We start from the raw sequence: 17,083 nt of genomic DNA on the forward strand, positions 1-17,083 counted from the left end.
TGCCGCAGAGCCTGCGCCTGCCCGCCCGCGCCGCCCTGCTCTCCCGCTGCCTGCCCGAGCTGGGGGGTCCCCCGGCGCCCCCCGCCCCCTGCCGCCGCCCGCCGCCCCCGGGGCCTGGCCGAGATGCCGGGGCCGCCCCCCGCCGCCTTCCTCTACGAGCTGCTCTGCCGCGGGGGGCTGCGGCGGCTGCACGAGCTGCAGGTAACGGGGCGGGGGGCGGCCCCGGGGGGGGCCGGGGGTCCCTTCCCCCGAGGGGACCCCGCTCCCGCCGCTCCGGGGCTCGGCGGGGACAGGGGGTGCGGGAAGGGTCCTGGGACCCAGACCCACCGCCCCGGGGCTCGGCAGGGATGGGGGGGACCCCTTTCCCACCGTCCCGGTGCTGGAGGGGACCCCAGACCCCCCCACCTTGGGCTCGGCCGGGACAGCAGGACCTTGGTCCATCAGCCCCGGGGCTTGAGGGAAGCAGGGGGGACCCTGTTCCCCCCACCCTGGGACATGGAGGGGGGGACCCTGGTCTTGCTGCCCTGTGGCTTGGCGGGGACAGGGGCAACCCCAATCTCGGTCCCTGGGGCTTGGAGGGGATGGGGTGAACCCCAGTCCCACCACCTTGGCTCTTGCAGGGGACAGGGGGGAGCCCGGTCTCACCGCCCTGGGGCTTGGAGGAGATGGGAGGACCCCAATTTCAATCCCTGGGGTCCAGAGGGGACAGGGGGAGCCTGATCTCAATCCCTGAAGCTTGGAGGGGATGGGGGGGGACCCTAATCTCAATCTCCTCCGGGGTTTGGAGGGGACGGGGGGACCTGACCCCAATCCCTGGGCCTCAGAGGGGACAACGGGACCCCAACCCCAACCCCTGGGGCTCGGCAGGGACAAGGGGACTCCATTCCCATGGCCCTGGGGCTCAGAAGGGACAACGGGACCCCAGCCCCAACCCCTGGGGCTTGGCAGGGACAAGGGGACCCCATTCCCACGGCCCTGGGGCTCAGAGGGGACAAGGGGACCCTGACCCCAGCCCCTGGGGCTCGGCGGCGCTGGGGACCAGCCCTGGGCTCTCACCGAGCAGCAGCTGCTAATGGTTAACCCCTCGCCGGGCGCAGGGTGCCCTGGCTGGGCTCCCGGGACGGGTGGGCGGCAGCACCCAGGACGGGTCCCTGGGGCCATCCACGGGTGGGTGCAGCAGGGCTGGGAGCACTGGGGGCACTGGGACCCCCCTGCCAAGGCCAGCCCTCTCTTACCCAGCATCTCCCCGAGGCTCCGGGCCCTTTCCCAGTGCCATCCCGGTATCACCTCGATGCCACCCTGGTGCCCGGCCGGTGCCATGTCCCCACGTCCCCGCAGGTGGAGGGCCGTGCCCGCTACGGGCCGGTGTGGAAGGCGAGCTTCGGGCCCATCCTGACGGTGCACGTGGCAGAGGCCGGGCTGATCGAGCAGGTGCTGCGGCAGGAGGGCGACTTCCCCGTCCGCTCCCATCTCTCCTCCTGGAAGGATTATCGGGTCTGCCGCGGGCACGCCTGTGGGCTGCTCACTGCGTGAGTGGGGCTGGGGGCTGCCCACGGCGGGCTGGGGGCTGTTCGTGGGGTCAGGGGGCTCTGTCTGGGGGGCTGGGGGCTGCTCGTGGGGTCAGGGCCCTGTGCCCAGGGGTCAGGGAGCTGTGCCTGGGGGTCTGGGGACTCTGCTCAGTGGTTGGGGGGCTGTGCCTGGGGGTCTGGGGGCTGCCCAGGGGGTCAGGGAGCTGTGCCTGGGAGTCTGGGGGCTGCTCGTGGGGTCGGGGAGGTGTGCCTGGGGGTCAGGGAGGTGTGCCTGGGGGTCTGGGGGCTGCTCGTGGGGTCGGGGAGGTGTGCCTGGGGGTCAGGGAGGTGTGCCTGGGGGTCTGGGGGCTGCTTGTGGGGTCTGGGGGCTGCCTGGGGGTCTGGGGGATGCTCATGGGGTCTGGGGGCTCTGCCCAGGGGTCTGGGAGCTCTGCACAGGGGCTGCACATGGGGTCTGGGGGATGCCCACAGGGGTCTGGGGGTTGCTTGAGTGGTCCGGGGGCTGCACATGGGGTTCAGGGAGCTGTGCCTGGGGGTCTGGGGGCTGCTTGTGGGGTTCAGGGGTTGTGCATGAGGTCTGGGGGCTCCACAGAAGGGGCTGGGGCTGTGTATGGGGGCAGGGGCCTGCATGGAGGGGTTCGGGGCCTGCACGTGGGGCCTGGGGGCTGCGCAGGGGCCTGGGGGCTGCGTGTGGGGGTCTGAGCACAGGGCCGGGGGGTCTGGGGGCTGCACAGGGGGTCTGGGGGCTGTGTGTGGGATGGGGGGGGCTGTACACGGCGCCACGGGGCTGTGCGTGGGGCTGGGGGCTTCCCCTGCCCCGTGGGGCTCCCAGGGGTGCTGGGGGGCTTCCCCTGCCCTGTGGGGCTCCGAGGGGTGCTGGGGGGTCCCCCAGCCCCGGGGGTCCCCCGGCCCCGGCCCCCCAGCCCCCGCGCCCGTTCCAGGAAGGGCGTCCCGCGGGGCCGGGGCGGGCGTGGGAAGGGCCCGGCGAGCCCGGGGTGACTCAGGCGTGATTCAGGGCCCCCCCCGGCCCCGCCGCTGCCCCCCCGAGCCGCTCCCGGCCCCCCCAGCCCCCCTCCCCGGCACCCCAAGCAGGATGTGAGTAACTGCTGGGGAGCCACGGCCCCTGCGTGGGCACGGGGCGAGGGCGTGGGGAGACCGGAGCCCCCCGATTCCCATACTCAGCCCCCCAACCCTGTGCTCTGCCCCCTGGCTCCATGCACGGCCCCCCCCATCCTTGCTTACAGCCCCCCGAGCCCATGTGCAGCCCCCCCAAACTCCGGCCCACCCCCCGGCACTGTGTGGACCCCCCAACCCCACGCAGGGCCCCCCCAGACCCCATGCACAGCCTCCCAACCCCAAGCTCCTGCACGCCCCTCCCAGTGCTATGTGCACCCCCCGACCCCATGCAGGGACCCCCTGACCCCATGCGCAGCCCCCTGACCCTGGCAGAGCCCCCCCGATCTTGCTTGCAGCCCCCCGGGCTCCTGCACATCCCTCCGGTGCTATGTGAACCCCCAGACTCCGTGCAGAGCCCCCCAGATCCCACGTGCAGCCCCCCAGCTCCGTGCAGAGACCCCACAGACCCCATGTGCATCCCCCCGACTCTGTGCTGAGCCCCCCAGCTCCATGTGCAGCCCCCAGACCCTGCGAACAGCCCCCCCACCCCGTGAACAGCCCCCCCGACCCTGTGTAGAGCCCCCAACCCCATGCAGAGCCCCCCAGCTCCATGTGCAGCCCCCCGACCCTGTGCAGAGCCCCCCCCCCAGCTCCATGTGCAGCCCCCCGACCCTGTGCAGAGCCCCCCCCCAGCTCCATGTGGAGCCCCCCAGCTCCATGTGCAGCCCCCCGACCCTGTGCAGAGCCCCCCCCCCAGCTCCACGTGGAGCCCCCCAGCTCCATGCGCAGCCCCCCCCAGCCCCATGCCGAGCCCCACAGCTCCATGCGCAGCCCCCTGACCCTGTGCAGAGCCCCCCCCCCAGCTCCATGTGCAGCCCCCCGACCCTGTGCAGAGCCCCCCAGCTCCATGTGCAGCCCCCCCAGCCCCATGCCGAGCCCCACAGCTCCATGCGCAGCCCCCCGACCCTGTGCAGAGCCCCCCAGCTCCATGTGCAGCCCCCCCAGCCCCATGCCGAGCCCCCCAGCTCCATGCGCAGCCCCCCGACCCTGTGCAGAGCCCCCCAGCTCCATGTGCAGCCCCCCCCAGCCCCATGCCGAGCCCCACAGCTCCATGCGCAGCCCCCCCGCGTGCCCGTGGGCACCCACCCGTGGGCACGGGGGGGGGACGTGCACAGGCCTGTTGGTGCGGGCGGGTGCCCACGCTCGCACCTGGGCTGCAGCAGCCGCTTCCTCTGGGGGGGGCCCCGTCCCCCCGTGTCCCCCACACGTGTCCCTCCCGTCACGCGTGTGTGTGTGTCCCCCCCCCGTCACACGTGTCCCCCGCCCCACAGGGAGGGCGAGGAGTGGCAGGGGCTGCGCAGGCTGCTGGGGCGGCTGCTGCTGCGGCCGCGGGCGGCCGAGGGCTACGCGGGGCCGGTGGCCGGGGTGGTGGGCGACCTGCTGCGGCGGCTGCAGCGCCAGCGCGACCGGCACCCCCAGCACCTCGTCCCCGACGTCGCCGCCGAGTTCTACAAGTTCGGCTTGGAAGGTGACGCGTGGGGGGGCGCGGGAGGGGGGCAGCGGGCGTGTCCTCCAGGACCTGCTGTGTCCCCACATCCCTGTGCTTCCCGGGTCCCCCCGTGACTTCTGTGTGTCCCCCGGGGCTCCCCGCGTCCCCCCCAAGGTCTCCCATGTCCCCCGGGGCTCCCTGCATCCCCCAGGACCTGCTGTGACCCCCCCAGGGCTTTTCCGTGTCCCCCCCCCAGGGTCCCCCTGGCAATCCCTGTCCCCAGGGCTCCCTTTGTCCCCCAGTGTCCCCAAGGACTCATGTCCCTGCCCCACGGCTGCCCATGTTCCCTGAGGTCCTCCATGTCCCCAAGGTACCCCCGTGTCCCCACCGTGTCCCCACCATGTCCCCAAGGACCCCAGTGTCCCCCAGGGCTCCCCATGGTGCTCCTCATGCTCCCCCGGGTTCTCCCTGTCCCCAGGGGCTCCCCTTGTCCCCACCATGTCCTCCAGAGCTCCCCATGTTCCCCATGGGGCTCCCCGTGGTGCTCCCCATGTCCCCAAGGGCTCCCCATGTCCCCACCACATCCCCGAGGACCCCAGTGTCCCCCAGGGCTCCCCATGGTGCTCCTCATGCTCCCCCTGGGTCCTCCCTGTCCCCAAGGGCTCCCCTTGTCCCCACCATGTCCCCAAGGGCTCCCCATGTCCCCCAAGGTGCTCCTCATGGTCCCCGGGGTCCCCCGTGGTGCTCCCTGTGTCCCCATAGTCCCCATGTCCCCCCATGTCCCCACCACGTCCCCGAGGACCCCAGTGTCTCCCACTCCCAGGGCTCCCCATGGTGCTCCTCATGCTGCCCCGGCTCCTCCCCGTCCCCAGAGCCCCCCGCGTCCCCTGGCTCACCCCCTTCCCACCCCCCCGCCAGGCATCTCGTCCATCCTCTTCGCCTCCCGCCTGGGCTGCCTGGAGCAGGAGGTGCCGCGGGAGACGGAGACCTTCATCCGCTCCATCAACACCATGTTCGTCACGACGCTGCTCACCATGGCCATGCCCAAGGCCCTGCACCGCCTCTTCCCCAAGCCCTGGCGGACCTTCTGCGAGGCCTGGGACTACATGTTCGCCTTCGGTGAGGGGCCGCGGCGGGGGCGTGGGGGCGGCCGGCGGCCCCTCGGCCGTGCTGACGCTCACGGAGAGGGGGGGGGCTTCGTCCGCTCCAGCCAAGGGTCACATCGACCGGCGCGTGGCCGAGGCGGCCGAGCGGGGCGACGCGGCGGCGAAGGCGTGTCTCACCGACCACCTGGCCCGGGAGAAGGTCCCCATGAAGGTCATCCATGGCAACGTCACCGAGCTGCTGCTGGCCGGGGTGGACACGGTGAGGAGGGCACTGGGGAGGGGTCCCCATCTCAGGAGGGATCCCCATCTCCGTGGGGTCCCTGTCCCCATCTCATGAGGTGTCCCTGTCTCCATGGGGTCCCCGTCACGTCCCCATCTCCGTGGGGAGGTGTCCCCATCTCGGTGGGGTCCCTGTCTCCATCTCAGGAGGTGTCCCCATCTCCGTGGGTCCCTGTCCCCATCTCAGGAGGTGTCCCTGTCTCCATGGGGTCCCTGTCGTGTCCCCATCTCCATGGGGTCCCCATCTCCATGGGGTCCCCATCTCCGTGGGTCCCTATCTCCATCTCAGGAGGTGTCCCTGTCTCCATGGGGTCCCCGTTGTGTCCCCATCTCCGTGGGGAGGTGTCCCCGTCTCGGTGGGGTCCCTGTCTCCATCTCGGGAGGGATCCCCATCTCCGTGGGTCCCTGTCCCCATCTCAGGAGGTGTCCCTGTCTCCATGGGGTCTCCGTCGTGTCCCCATCTCCGTGGGGAGGCATCCCCGTCTCGGTGGGGTCCCTGTCTTGCTGGGGTCTCCATCTCCATGGAGTCCCCGTCTCGGGAGGTGTCCCTGTGTCGGTGGGGTCCCGCTGACACCCCCCGCCCCCGCAGATCTCCAGCACCCTGTCGTGGAGCCTGTACGAGCTGGCGCGGCACCCCGGGGTGCAGGCGGCGCTGCACCGGGAGCTGGCGGCGGCGCTGGGCCCCGGCTGCGGCCCCTCGGCCACCGCGCTCGGCAGGGTCCCCCTGCTGAGGGCCGTGGTGAAGGAGACCCTGAGGTGGGGCTGGGGCCGCGGAGGAGGATGGGAGGGGGAGGGGGATGAGGATGAGGATGGGGACAGGAGAGGGATGCGGATTGGGACAAGGATAGGGATGAAGGTGATGGGCATGGGAATGGCGGTGGGGATGAAGAGAGGGATGAAGATGGGGACGGGACAGGGATGGGGACGGGGATGAAGGTGGGCACAGGAGTGGTGATGGGGATGAAGATGGGACAAAGATGGGGATGAGGATGAAGGTGGGGACAAGGACAGGGATGAAGATGAGCATGGGACCCATGGTGAGGGTGAAGATAGGGATGTGACAGGGATGGGGATGAGGATGGGGACGAGAACAGGGATGAAGATGAGTGTGGGAATGGTGGTGGGGATGAAGATGAAGCTGGATGGGAACAAAGACAGGGATGAAGATGAAGATGGGGACAAGGGCAGGGATGAAGATGGGGATGAGGATGGGGATGGTGGTGGGGATGAAGCCGGGGGTCTGGGATGGGGACAAGAATGGAGATGAGGATGAGGATGGGGACGGGCATGAGAACGGGGCTGGGGATGAAGATGAAGATGGTGGCAGGGATGGGACTGGGATGCAGATGGGGTGGCCGGGTGACCCCCCCCCATCCGCGCAGGCTGTACCCCGTCATCCCCGCCAACGCCCGCGTCGTCCCCGACCGCGACATCCGCGTGGGCGACTACGTGGTGCCGCGCCAGGTGAGCCGGGGCCGGGACCACCCCCACCCCCCCCAACCCGCCATCCCCAGCGGGTGGGACCCCCCGCCCCGCTCACCCCCCCGCCCCCCCACGCCTGTCCGTGTCCGTCTGTCCCGCAGACCCTCATCACCCTCTGCCACTACGCCACGTCCCGCGACGGCCGCCTCTTCCCGGCTCCCGACTCCTTCCGCCCCGAGCGCTGGCTGGGCCGCGACGCCGCCCGGCACCCCTTCGCCTCGCTGCCCTTCGGCGCCGGCAAACGCAGCTGCGTCGGCCGCCGCCTCGCCGAGCTGGAGATCCACCAGGCGCTGGCGCAGGTCCGAGCCTTCCCGGCCCCAAATCTCCCCAAATTGTCCCCAATTTTGTGTCGTGTCCCCCCCCGCCTCACCCAACGCCCCCGTCCCTCTCCGTGTCCCGGCAGATCCTGCTGCGCTTCGAGGTGCGGCCGGAGCCCGGCGGCGGGCGCGTGCGCCCCATGACCCGCACCCTGCTCGTCCCCGAGGCCACCATCAACCTCCAGTTCCTCAGCCGGTGAGGCGGGACCCGGGGGCGGCGACCTTGACCCCGGCGGCGACCTTGACCCCGGCGGCGACCCCTTCGCGCCCCCGGGCGCTATTTATGGCTCCGCTGTGTTATTTAATGATTTATTTATTGGCTAATAAACGGGTTTTTGGGGGGTCTTGGTGCTGGGGTGCTCCCTTCCCCCCCCACCCCGCCCCCCACTGGATTTTGGGGGTGACTCAGCGCCCACCCCCACGCCCCCTGGGGCGCTGTGGGGTGCCGGTGGGTGGGTGCCTGCCCCAACGTGCCGGCGGCACCCATGGGTGACGTGGCCCCGCAGCCGCCGGGCGGCTCCGGCGCAGCCCTGGGTGGGGGCAGAGCGCGCCCCCACCCCACCCCGCCCTGGGGCGGGGGGGCACCGTGGGGGAGGGGCGGGGGTCCCATGCCAGGGTGATGCCATGGGCTCGTCCCCACTTCCCCCCACCAGGCTCCCCCCCTCCCGCGGCTGTGTCACCCCCCCCCCATCCCCATGACCCTGTGTCACCCCCCCCCCCACCCCGTGACCCAACCGTCCCCCCCACAGCCTCTCGGGGGGGGGGGGGGGCGTTGGGGGTCCGGCTCTGCCCCACGTCGGCCACGGGAGGGTTAATGCGGGTGGTGCCACCCACGGGGGAGGGTGGGGGGGGGTCGGTGTCCCACGTGGGGACAGGCTGACGTCAGCGCCGGGGGACTCTGGACCCTCGTGGGGCCCCTGAGGCAGCCGAGTGTGGTGACACCGGCTCGGGGGGGGGGGGCACCCGTGGGACCCCGCACCCCGCGGGGGGGGGGGGGGGGCGGCCCCTCCCCGTGGGCACCAACCCCCCCCCCGTGTTCCCGCTGCTGCCGTGGGGCCGTTTCAGCACCACGGACAGAGACGGGGGGTCCCGGGACCCCCCCCCGTGTCCCCCCCCCCACGGCCCGTGTCCGTGTCCCCCCACCCCACCGAGGGGGGGCAGCAGCAGGGTCACAGGGGGTGGGGGGGGTGGGGGTGCCCCGGACCGGGGGGTGCTGGGGGGGGGGGAGGGGCGCCGGGGTCCCGCCTCTCACACGCGTGTCTTGCCCCTCCCCCCAACCCCCCCCGCCTGTCGCTCCCGCCGTGGCCGCCAGGGGCGCCGCGGGTTCGAGACCGGCCGGGGGCGCTCCCCTCCCCCCCCTTCCCGGTGGGACCCAGACGTCCGAGTCCCGCCCCTCCCCCCGGCCCTTCCGGCCGGCCCGTCTCGCTGGTTCCGGTCCTCCAGCCCCGCCCCCCGCCGCCGAGTCCCGCGCGCCGCCGCCCGGTGAGTCCCGGGGCCCCCCCCCGCGCACGTGCACACCCCCCCCCCCGCGCGAGCCCCGGACGCGCGGGCGCCCCTCCCCCCCTTCGCATGCCCCGCCCTCCCGGGGTGTCCCTGCCCCCTCCCGCGCGTGGCAGTGGGGGGAGGGGGCGGTCCCGGGGGTCGCGGGGGGGGAGGGGCAGTGCGCGGGGATTGGGGGGCGGGGGGGCGGGGCTGAGCGGGGGGGGCGGGTCAGGGGGTGCCGGCTGGGGCGGGGGGGGGGCTGGTCTGGGGGTCACAGGGGCGCTGGGACTGGGGGGTGCTGGGGGTCCATCCACGGGGTGCGGGGGTCTCGCCGTGGGGTGCCGGGGGTCCCACCGCGGGGTGCCAGAGGGGGTCCCACCGTGGGTTGGTGGGGGGTGCCGGGGGGTCCCGTCGCAGGGTGCCGGGGGGTGCGGGGGTCCCGCCGCGGGGTGCCGGGAGGTGCCAGGAGGTCCCGCCGCAGGGTGCCGGGCGGTGCGGGGGTCCCACCGCAGGGTGCCGGGGGGTCCCGCCGCGGGGTGCCGGGCGGTGCGGGGGTCCCACCGCAGGGTGCCGGGGGGTCCCGCCGCGGGGTGCCGGGAGGTGCCGGGGGGTCCCACCGCAGGGTGCTGGGGGGTCCCGCCTGGGGGTGCCGGGGGGGTCCCACCGCGGGGTGCCGGGGGGTGCCGGGGGGTCCTGCCGCAGGGTGCCGGGGGGTCCCGCCGCGGGGTCCCGCCGCGGGGTGCGGGGGTCCCACCGCGGGGTGCGGGGGTCCCACCGCAGGGTGCCGGGGGGTCCCGCCGCGGGGTGCCGGGAGGTGCCGGGGGGTCCCACCACGGGGTGCCGGGGGGGTCCCGCCGCGGGGTGCCGGGAGGTGCCGGGAGGTCCCGGTGCGGGGTGCGGGGTCCCGCCGCGGGGTGCCGGGGGGTCCCGCCTGGGGGTGCGGGGGTCCCGCCGCGGGGTGCCGGGGGGTCCCGCCGCGGGGTGCGATGGTCCCGCCGCGGGGTGCGGGGTTCCCGCCGCGGGGTGCCGGGGGGTCGTGCCGCGGGGTGCTGGGGGGGTCCCGCCGCGGGGTGCTGGGGGGGTCCCGCCGCGGGGTGCCGGGGGGTGCCGGGGGGTCCCGCCGCGGGGTGCCGGGGGGTCCCGCCGCGGGGTGCCGGGGGGTCCTGCCGCGGGGTGCCGCGGGGTGCGGGGTCCCGCCGCGGGGTGCCGGGGGGTCCCGCCGCGGGGTGCCGGGGGGTCCCACCGCAGGGTGCCGGGGGGTCCCGCCGCGGGGTGCGGGGGGGGTCCCGCCGCGGGGTGCCGGGGGGTCCCGCCGCGGGGTGCGGGGGGGTCCCGCCGCGGGGTGCGGGGTCCCGCCGCGGGGTGCGGGGTCCCGCCGCGGGGTGCGGGGTCCCGCCGCGGGGTGCGGGGGTCCCGCCGCGGGGTGCGGGGTCCCGCCGCGGGGTGCGGGGGTCCCGCCGCGGGGTGCCGGGAGGTGCCGGGGGGTCCCGCCGCGGGGTGCCGGGAGGTGCCGGGGGGTCCCGCCGCGGGGTGCGGGGTCCCGCCGCGGGGTGCGGGGGTCCCGCCGCGGGGTGCCGGGAGGTGCCGGGGGGTCCCGGTGCGGGGTGCGGGGTCCCGCCGCGGGGTGCCGCGGGGTGCCGGGGGGTCCCGCCGCGGGGTGCGGGGTCCCGCCGCGGGGTGCCGGGAGGTGCCGGGGGGTCCCGCCGCGGGGTGCGGGGTCCCGCCGCGGGCGGGGCTGACGGCGGCGCGGCGCGGCAGGATGGCGCAGCAGGGGCGGGCGCAGTACGAGCCGGTGGCCGAGATCGGCGTGGGCGCCTACGGCACCGTGTACAAGGCGCGGGACCTGCAGAGCGGCAAGTTCGTCGCCCTGAAGAACGTGCGGGTGCAGACGACGGAGAACGGGCTCCCGCTCAGCACCGTCCGCGAGGTGGCCCTGCTCAAGCGCCTCGAGCACTTCGACCACCCCAACATCGTCCGGTGAGCCCCACGGCGCTGCCCCACGGCGCTGCCCCACGGCGCTGCCCCACGGCGCTGCCCCGGGGAGGCCGCCGGCTCTTGCGGGTTAAAGGGTTCCGTGGCCTCTCCTGACCCACGGGCTTGTCCTGAGGCTGTGGGGTGGGGGACAGGGGACAGGCCACCTCCTGCCCCACAGCCGTGGGTCGGGGGGGGGGACAGGAGCCATCTCCCGCCTGTTGGCTTCATCCCGCGGTCCTGCCCCACAGCTACGAGGTGGGGGAACGGGACAGGCACCGCCCGCCCAGCCATGGGGCGGGGGAGACCATCTCCCGCCCTGTGTGGGGCACAGGGAGCGGCGGGGGGGGGGCGGTCCGTCACCCCACTGACCCCCCCCGACGCCGTGCCCCCCGCCACGCCCCCAGGCTGATGGACGTCTGCGCCACGGCGCGGACCGAGCGCGAGACCAAGGTGACGCTGGTCTTCGAGCACGTGGACCAGGACCTCAAGACCTACCTGGACAAGGCTCCCGCGCCCGGGCTGCCCCTCGACACCATCAAGGTGGGTGATGGGAGCTGGGTGGGGGGCTGCCGCGGGGGGCTGGGGGGCTGACGCCGCCGCTGTCGCCCCCCAGGACCTGATGCGTCAGTTCCTCCGCGGGCTCGACTTCCTGCACTCGAACTGCATCGTGCACCGGGACCTCAAGCCCGAGAACATCCTGGTGACCAGCAGCGGCCAGGTCAAGCTGGCCGACTTCGGCCTGGCCCGTATCTACAGCTGCCAGATGGCCCTGACCCCCGTGGTGCGTGCTTGGGGGGCGGCGGGTCCCGCGGGCCGTGGGGCGGGGCAGCGGGAGCTGTGGGGCCCGGGTAGGGTCAGAGCTGGGCGGTTGTGGATCCTGGTGGCCACGGGTTGGGTTGGCCACGAACCCATGGAGGTGTGGGTCCCAGGTGGGCTCAGATGTGGGTTGCCATGGGTTTGGGGGCTGTGGGTCAGGTTGCCCGTGAGCCCAAGGAACTGTGGGTCCTGGGTGGCCCAAGAGTTGGGTGGCCCAAGAGTTGGGTGGCCATAGGGCCAGGTGGTTTGTGGGGCTGGTGGCCCTGGGCGTCCTGGTGGCCACGAACCCAGGGAGCTGTGGGTCCCAGGTAGCCGCAGATGTGGGTTGCCATGGGGCTGGTGGCCACGGGCCAGGTTACCCGTGAGCCCAAGGAGCTGTGGGTCCCAGGTAGGGTCAGATGCAGGTGTTTGTGGGGCTGGGGGCCAACGGGTCACGTTGCCCGTGAGCCCAGGGAGCCGTGGGTCGCAGCGGGCTCGGCCGTGGGGCGCCGTGGGGCGGGTGGCCCCGCCGTGGGGCGGCTGAGCGGAGCGGGGCCGCGCAGGTGGTGACGCTGTGGTACCGGGCGCCCGAGGTGCTGCTGCAGGCGGCCTACGCGACTCCCGTGGACATGTGGAGCGTGGGCTGCATCTTCGCCGAGATGTTCCGGAGGAAGTGAGGGGCGCGGGGACGCACGGACACGGGGGGGACGCACGGACACAGGGGGGACGCACGGACACGGGGGGGACACACGGACACGGGGGGGACGCACGGACACGGGGGGGACACACGGACACGGGGGGGGGACGCACGGACACGGGGAGGGGACGCACGGACACGGGGGGGGGACGCACGGACACGGGGAGGGGATGCACGGACACGGGGGGGGGACGCACGGACACGGGGAGGGGGGACGCACGGACACGGGGGGGGACGCACGGACACGGGGGGGACACACGGACACGGGGGGGACGCACGGACACGGGGGGGGACGCACGGACACGGGGAGGGGAGGGACGGACACAGGGGGGACGCACGGACACGGGGAGGGGAGGGACGGACACAGGGGGGACGCACGGACACGGGGGGGGACGCACGGACACGGGGGGGACACACGGACACGGGGAGGGGACGCACGGACACGGGGAGGGGGGACGCACGGACACGGGGAGGGGGGACGCACGGACACGGGGAGGGGACGCACGGACACGGGGAGGGACGCACGGACACGGGGAGGGGACGCACGGACACGGGGAGGGGACGCACGGACACGGGGAGGGACGCACGGACACGGGGGGACGCACGGACACGGGGAGGGACGCACGGACACGGGGGGGGACGCACGGACACGGGGGGGACACATGGACACGGGGGGGGACGCACGGACACGGGGGGGGAGGGACGCACGGACACGGGGAGGGGAGGGACGGACACAGGGGGGACGCACGGACACGGGGGGGACACACGGACACGGGGGGGACGCACGGACACGGGGGGGACGCACGGACACGGGGGGGACACACGGACATGGGGGGGGATGCACGGACACGGGGGGGACGCACGGACACGGGGGGGGACGCACAGACGCGGGGGGAGGGACGCACGGACACGGGGGGGAGGGGGATGCACGGACACGGGGGGGGACGCACAGACGCGGGGGGAGGGACGCACGGACACGGGGGGGGGAGGGACGGACACAGGGGGGACGCACGGACACGGGGGGACACGCACGGACACGGGGGGACACGCACGGACACGGGGGGACACGCACGGACACGGGGAGGGGAGGGACGCACGGACACGGGGAGGGGGACGCACGGACACGGGGAGGGGAGGGACGCACGGACACGGGGAGGGGGACGCACGGACACGGGGAGGGGGACGCACGGACACGGGGGGGGACGCACGGACATGGGGAGGGGGGACGCACGGACACGGGATGGGGGGACGCACGGACACGGGATGGGGGGATGCACGGACACGGGGGGGGACGCACGGACACGGGGAGGAGGGACGCACGGACATGGGGAGGGGGGACGCACGGACACGGGATGGGGGGACGCACGGACACGGGATGGGGGGATGCACGGACACGGGGGGGGACGCACGGACACGGGGAGGAGGGACGCACGGACATGGGGAGGGGGGACGCACGGACACGGGATGGGGGGACGCACGGACACGGGATGGGGGGATGCACGGACACGGGGGGGGACGCACGGACACGGGGAGGGGGGACGCACGGACACGGGGAGGAGGGACGCACGGACACGGGGAGGGGGGACGCACGGACACGGGGGGGAGGGACACGCACGGACATGGAGGGGGGACGCACGGACACGGTGGGGACACGCACGGACACAGGGGGAGGGACGCACGGACATGGAGGGGGGACGCACGGACACGGGGAGGGGGGACGCACGGACACGGGGGAGGGACGCACGGACACGGGGGAGGGGATGCACGGACACGGGGGAGGGGATGCACGGACACGGGGGAGGGACGCACGGACGCGGGGAGGGGGGACGCACGGACACGGGGGGGGACGCACGGACACGGGGAGGGGGGACGCACGGACATGGGGAGGAGGGACGCACGGACACGGGGGGGAGGGACACGCACGGACACGGGGAGGGGGGACGCACGGACACGGGGAGGGGGGACGCACGGACACGGGGAGGGACGCACGGACACGGGGGGGAGGGGGACACGCACGGACACGGGGGGGAGGGACGCACGGACACGGGGGGGAGGGGGACACGCACGGACACGGGGAGGGGGGACGCACGGACACGGGGAGGGGATGCACGGACACGGGGAGGGACGCACGGACACGGGGGGGAGGGGGACACGCACGGACACGGGGGGGAGGGACGCACGGACACGGGGGGGAGGGGGACACGCACGGACACGGGGGGGAGGGACGCACGGACACGGGGGGGAGGGGGACACGCACGGACACGGGGGGGAGGGACGCACGGACGCACGGACACGGGGGGAGTGGGGATAGACACATGGACATGGTGGGGGAACGCATGGACACACAGACAATGGGGGAGGATGGGGGAGACACACGGACGCTGGGGGGGACACATTGGGGTGGCAGTGGGGACATGGAGACTGGGGGGTGGGGGGCACTCGGGGGGGTGTGTGTGTCAGGCTGCCCCCCACCCGGGGGTGCTGGCAGCTGGGGGGGTGGCGGGGGTGTCCCTGTGCCCCCCCAGTGACCTCCCCGTGCCCCCCATCCCCCCCAGGCCACTCTTCTGCGGGAACTCGGAGGCCGACCAGCTGGGCAAGATTTTCGAGTGAGTTTTTTGGGGGGCCCTGGGGGGGGGGGGGGATTGTTCTGGGGGAGCTGGGGGTTGTGGGGGTCCCTGGAGGGGGGTAGCTTTTTGGGGGGCCCCAAGGAGGGAGGTGGGGGGCTGGGACAGGGCTGGGGAAGGGGCTCAAGGTGGGATGTTGGGGGTGTTTTGGGGGAGCTGGGGTTCAGCGGGGGGGGGCTTGTTGGGGGGGGAGTCTGGGAGGGGGGACAGGGCTGGGGGGTCTCAAGGTGGGATGTGAGGGCTGGGGGGTGATTTATGGGGGGGAAGCTGGGGGGGTGAGGGGGCAGGGCTGGGGGGCCCCAAGGTGGGATGTGGGGGCTGGGGGGTGCTTTGGGGAGGGGGGGAGCTGGGGGGGTGAGGGGGCAGGGCTGGGGGGTCTCAAGGTGGGATGTGAGGGCTGGGGGGTGGTTTATGGGGGGGAGCTGGGGGGTGAGGGGGCAGGGCTGGGGGGTCCCAAGGTGGGATGTGGGGGCTGGGGGGTGCTTGGGGGGGGGGGGGGGGTGAGGGGGCAGGGCTGGGGGGTCCCAAGGTGGGATGTGAGGGCTGGGGGGTGCTTTGGGGGGGGGGGGGGTGAGGGGGCAGGGCTGGGGGGCCCCAAGGTGGGATGTGAGGGCTGGGGGAGTGCTTTGGGGGGGGGGGGGGAGGGGGTGAGGGGGCAGGGCTGGGGGGCCCCAAGGTGGGATGTGAGGGCTGGGGGAGTGCTTTGGGGGGGGGGGGGGGGGGGGAGGGGGTGAGGGGGCAGGGCTGGGGGGCCCCAAGGTGGGATGTGGGGGCTGGGGGGTGCTTTGGGGGGGGGGGGAGGGGGCAGGGCTGGGGGGCCCCAAGGTGGGATGTGAGGGCTGGGGGGTGCTTTGGGGGGGGGGGGGGAGGGGGCAGGGCTGGGGGGCCCCAAGGTGGATGTGAGGGCTGGGGGGGTGCTTTGGGGGGGGGGGGAGGGGGTGAGGGGGCAGGGCTGGGGGGCCCCAAGGTGGGATGTGGGGGCTGGGGGGTGCTTTGGGGGGGGGGAGGGGGCAGGGCTGGGGGGCCCCAAGGTGGGATGTGGGGGCTGGGGGGAAGCTGGGGGGGTGAGGGGGCAGGGCTGGGGGGCCCCAAGGTGGGATGTGGGGGCTGGGGGGTGCTTTGGGGGGGGGTGGGGGGAAGCTGGGGGGGGTGGGGGCAGGGCTGGGGGGTGAGGGGGCAGGGCTGGGGGGCCCCAAGGTGGGATGTGGGGGCTGGGGAAGGAAGGGGTGATTCGGGGGAGCTGAGATGGGGCTGGGACCAGGGCCCCCCCAGCCCTCACCCCGTGCCCCCCCCGCCCCCCCAGCGTGATCGGGCTCCCCGTGGAGGACGAGTGGCCCCTGGACGTGGCGCTGCCCCGCTGCGCCTTCCGCGCCCGCCCCCCCCAGCCCGTGGAGGGCTTCGTCCCCGAGATGGAGCCGCTGGGCACCCAACTGCTGCTGGTCAGACGGGGGGCACTGGGACCCCCCCCCCCATGAGCTCTGCAGCCCCTTTGGGTGCGCAGTGAGGGGTGGGGGCAATGATGACCCCCCCCACCCCCAGGGTCCCTGACGCCGCCCCCCCCCCCCGTCTGTCTGTCCGTCCCCCAGGAAATGCTGACCTTCAACCCCTACAAGCGGATCTCGGCCTACGACGCCCTGCGGCACCTCTACCTCCAGGACCGGGGGGCGGGCGAGGGGTAGCGGCTGCCCTGGGGGAGCCCCCCACTGTGCCCCCCCTCCCCCCACAGATATGGACACAGGGGACAGAGCCGTTCCCAGCCCCGGGGGCGTGGGAGGGGCTCACACGGGGGGGGGGGGGGATGTCTTTGCTCCTGCCAAGTGCCTGGGACCCCCCCCCCTTGCACGAGGAGAGCTGGAGCAGCCCCTTGTGCAAGTCAGGTGCTGGAAGGAGGGGCCCCCCCCCATCCTCGTGCAAGAAGGATGTGGGCCCCCCTTCACCACCCTCATGCGAGGTGACCCCCCCCCCCAATCCTCGTGCGAGGGGGTGACAGCCCCCCCCATCCTCGTGCGAGCCGCGTGCAAGGGACAGTGATGCCCCCTGCACTGGTGCTCCGCTCGCACAGGGGGGATGGGGGAGACATGGGGACCCCCCCCGCAAGGGGGTTATTTTGGGGGGTGCAGGGACGGGCCCCCACATCTCTGTTAATAAAGGGGCGCAGACGGCGCCCTGCCCCCCCCCCGCCTCTCGTGCGTC

General features: G+C 74.4%; 2 protein-coding genes across 3 annotated transcripts; both read left to right on the top strand.

Annotated features, from left to right (window-relative positions):
• On the top strand, positions 1–7,659 carry LOC135317847 (25-hydroxyvitamin D-1 alpha hydroxylase, mitochondrial). The gene is made up of 9 exons (XM_064474344.1): positions 1–201; positions 1,339–1,529; positions 3,977–4,173; positions 5,053–5,253; positions 5,345–5,499; positions 6,109–6,275; positions 6,902–6,983; positions 7,103–7,300; positions 7,405–7,659. Exons 1-9 carry the CDS (start codon positions 124–126, stop codon positions 7,516–7,518), a joined length of 1,383 nt encoding a protein of 460 aa, XP_064330414.1. The 5' UTR covers positions 1–123; the 3' UTR covers positions 7,519–7,659.
• A 1,025-nt stretch (positions 7,660–8,684) lies between these two features.
• Positions 8,685–17,065, top strand: CDK4 (cyclin dependent kinase 4). 2 transcript variants are annotated; one of them, XM_064474199.1, is made up of 8 exons: positions 8,685–8,800; positions 10,559–10,777; positions 11,179–11,314; positions 11,388–11,555; positions 12,175–12,242; positions 14,822–14,872; positions 16,194–16,329; positions 16,477–17,065. In XM_064474199.1, the coding sequence occupies exons 2-8, from the start codon at positions 10,560–10,562 to the stop codon at positions 16,567–16,569; spliced, it is 870 nt and encodes a 289-aa protein (XP_064330269.1). In that variant the 5' UTR covers positions 8,685–8,800; position 10,559; the 3' UTR covers positions 16,570–17,065. The 2 variants fall into 2 exon arrangements, with proteins under 2 accessions (XP_064330269.1, XP_064330268.1); XM_064474198.1 differs by having other exon boundaries at positions 8,690–8,800; positions 12,133–12,242.
• The last annotated feature ends 18 nt before the right edge of the window (positions 17,066–17,083 follow it).

This window comes from Phalacrocorax carbo, chromosome 27, assembly GCF_963921805.1.
Source record: "Phalacrocorax carbo chromosome 27, bPhaCar2.1, whole genome shotgun sequence".
Lineage (NCBI taxonomy): Eukaryota > Metazoa > Chordata > Aves > Suliformes > Phalacrocoracidae > Phalacrocorax > Phalacrocorax carbo.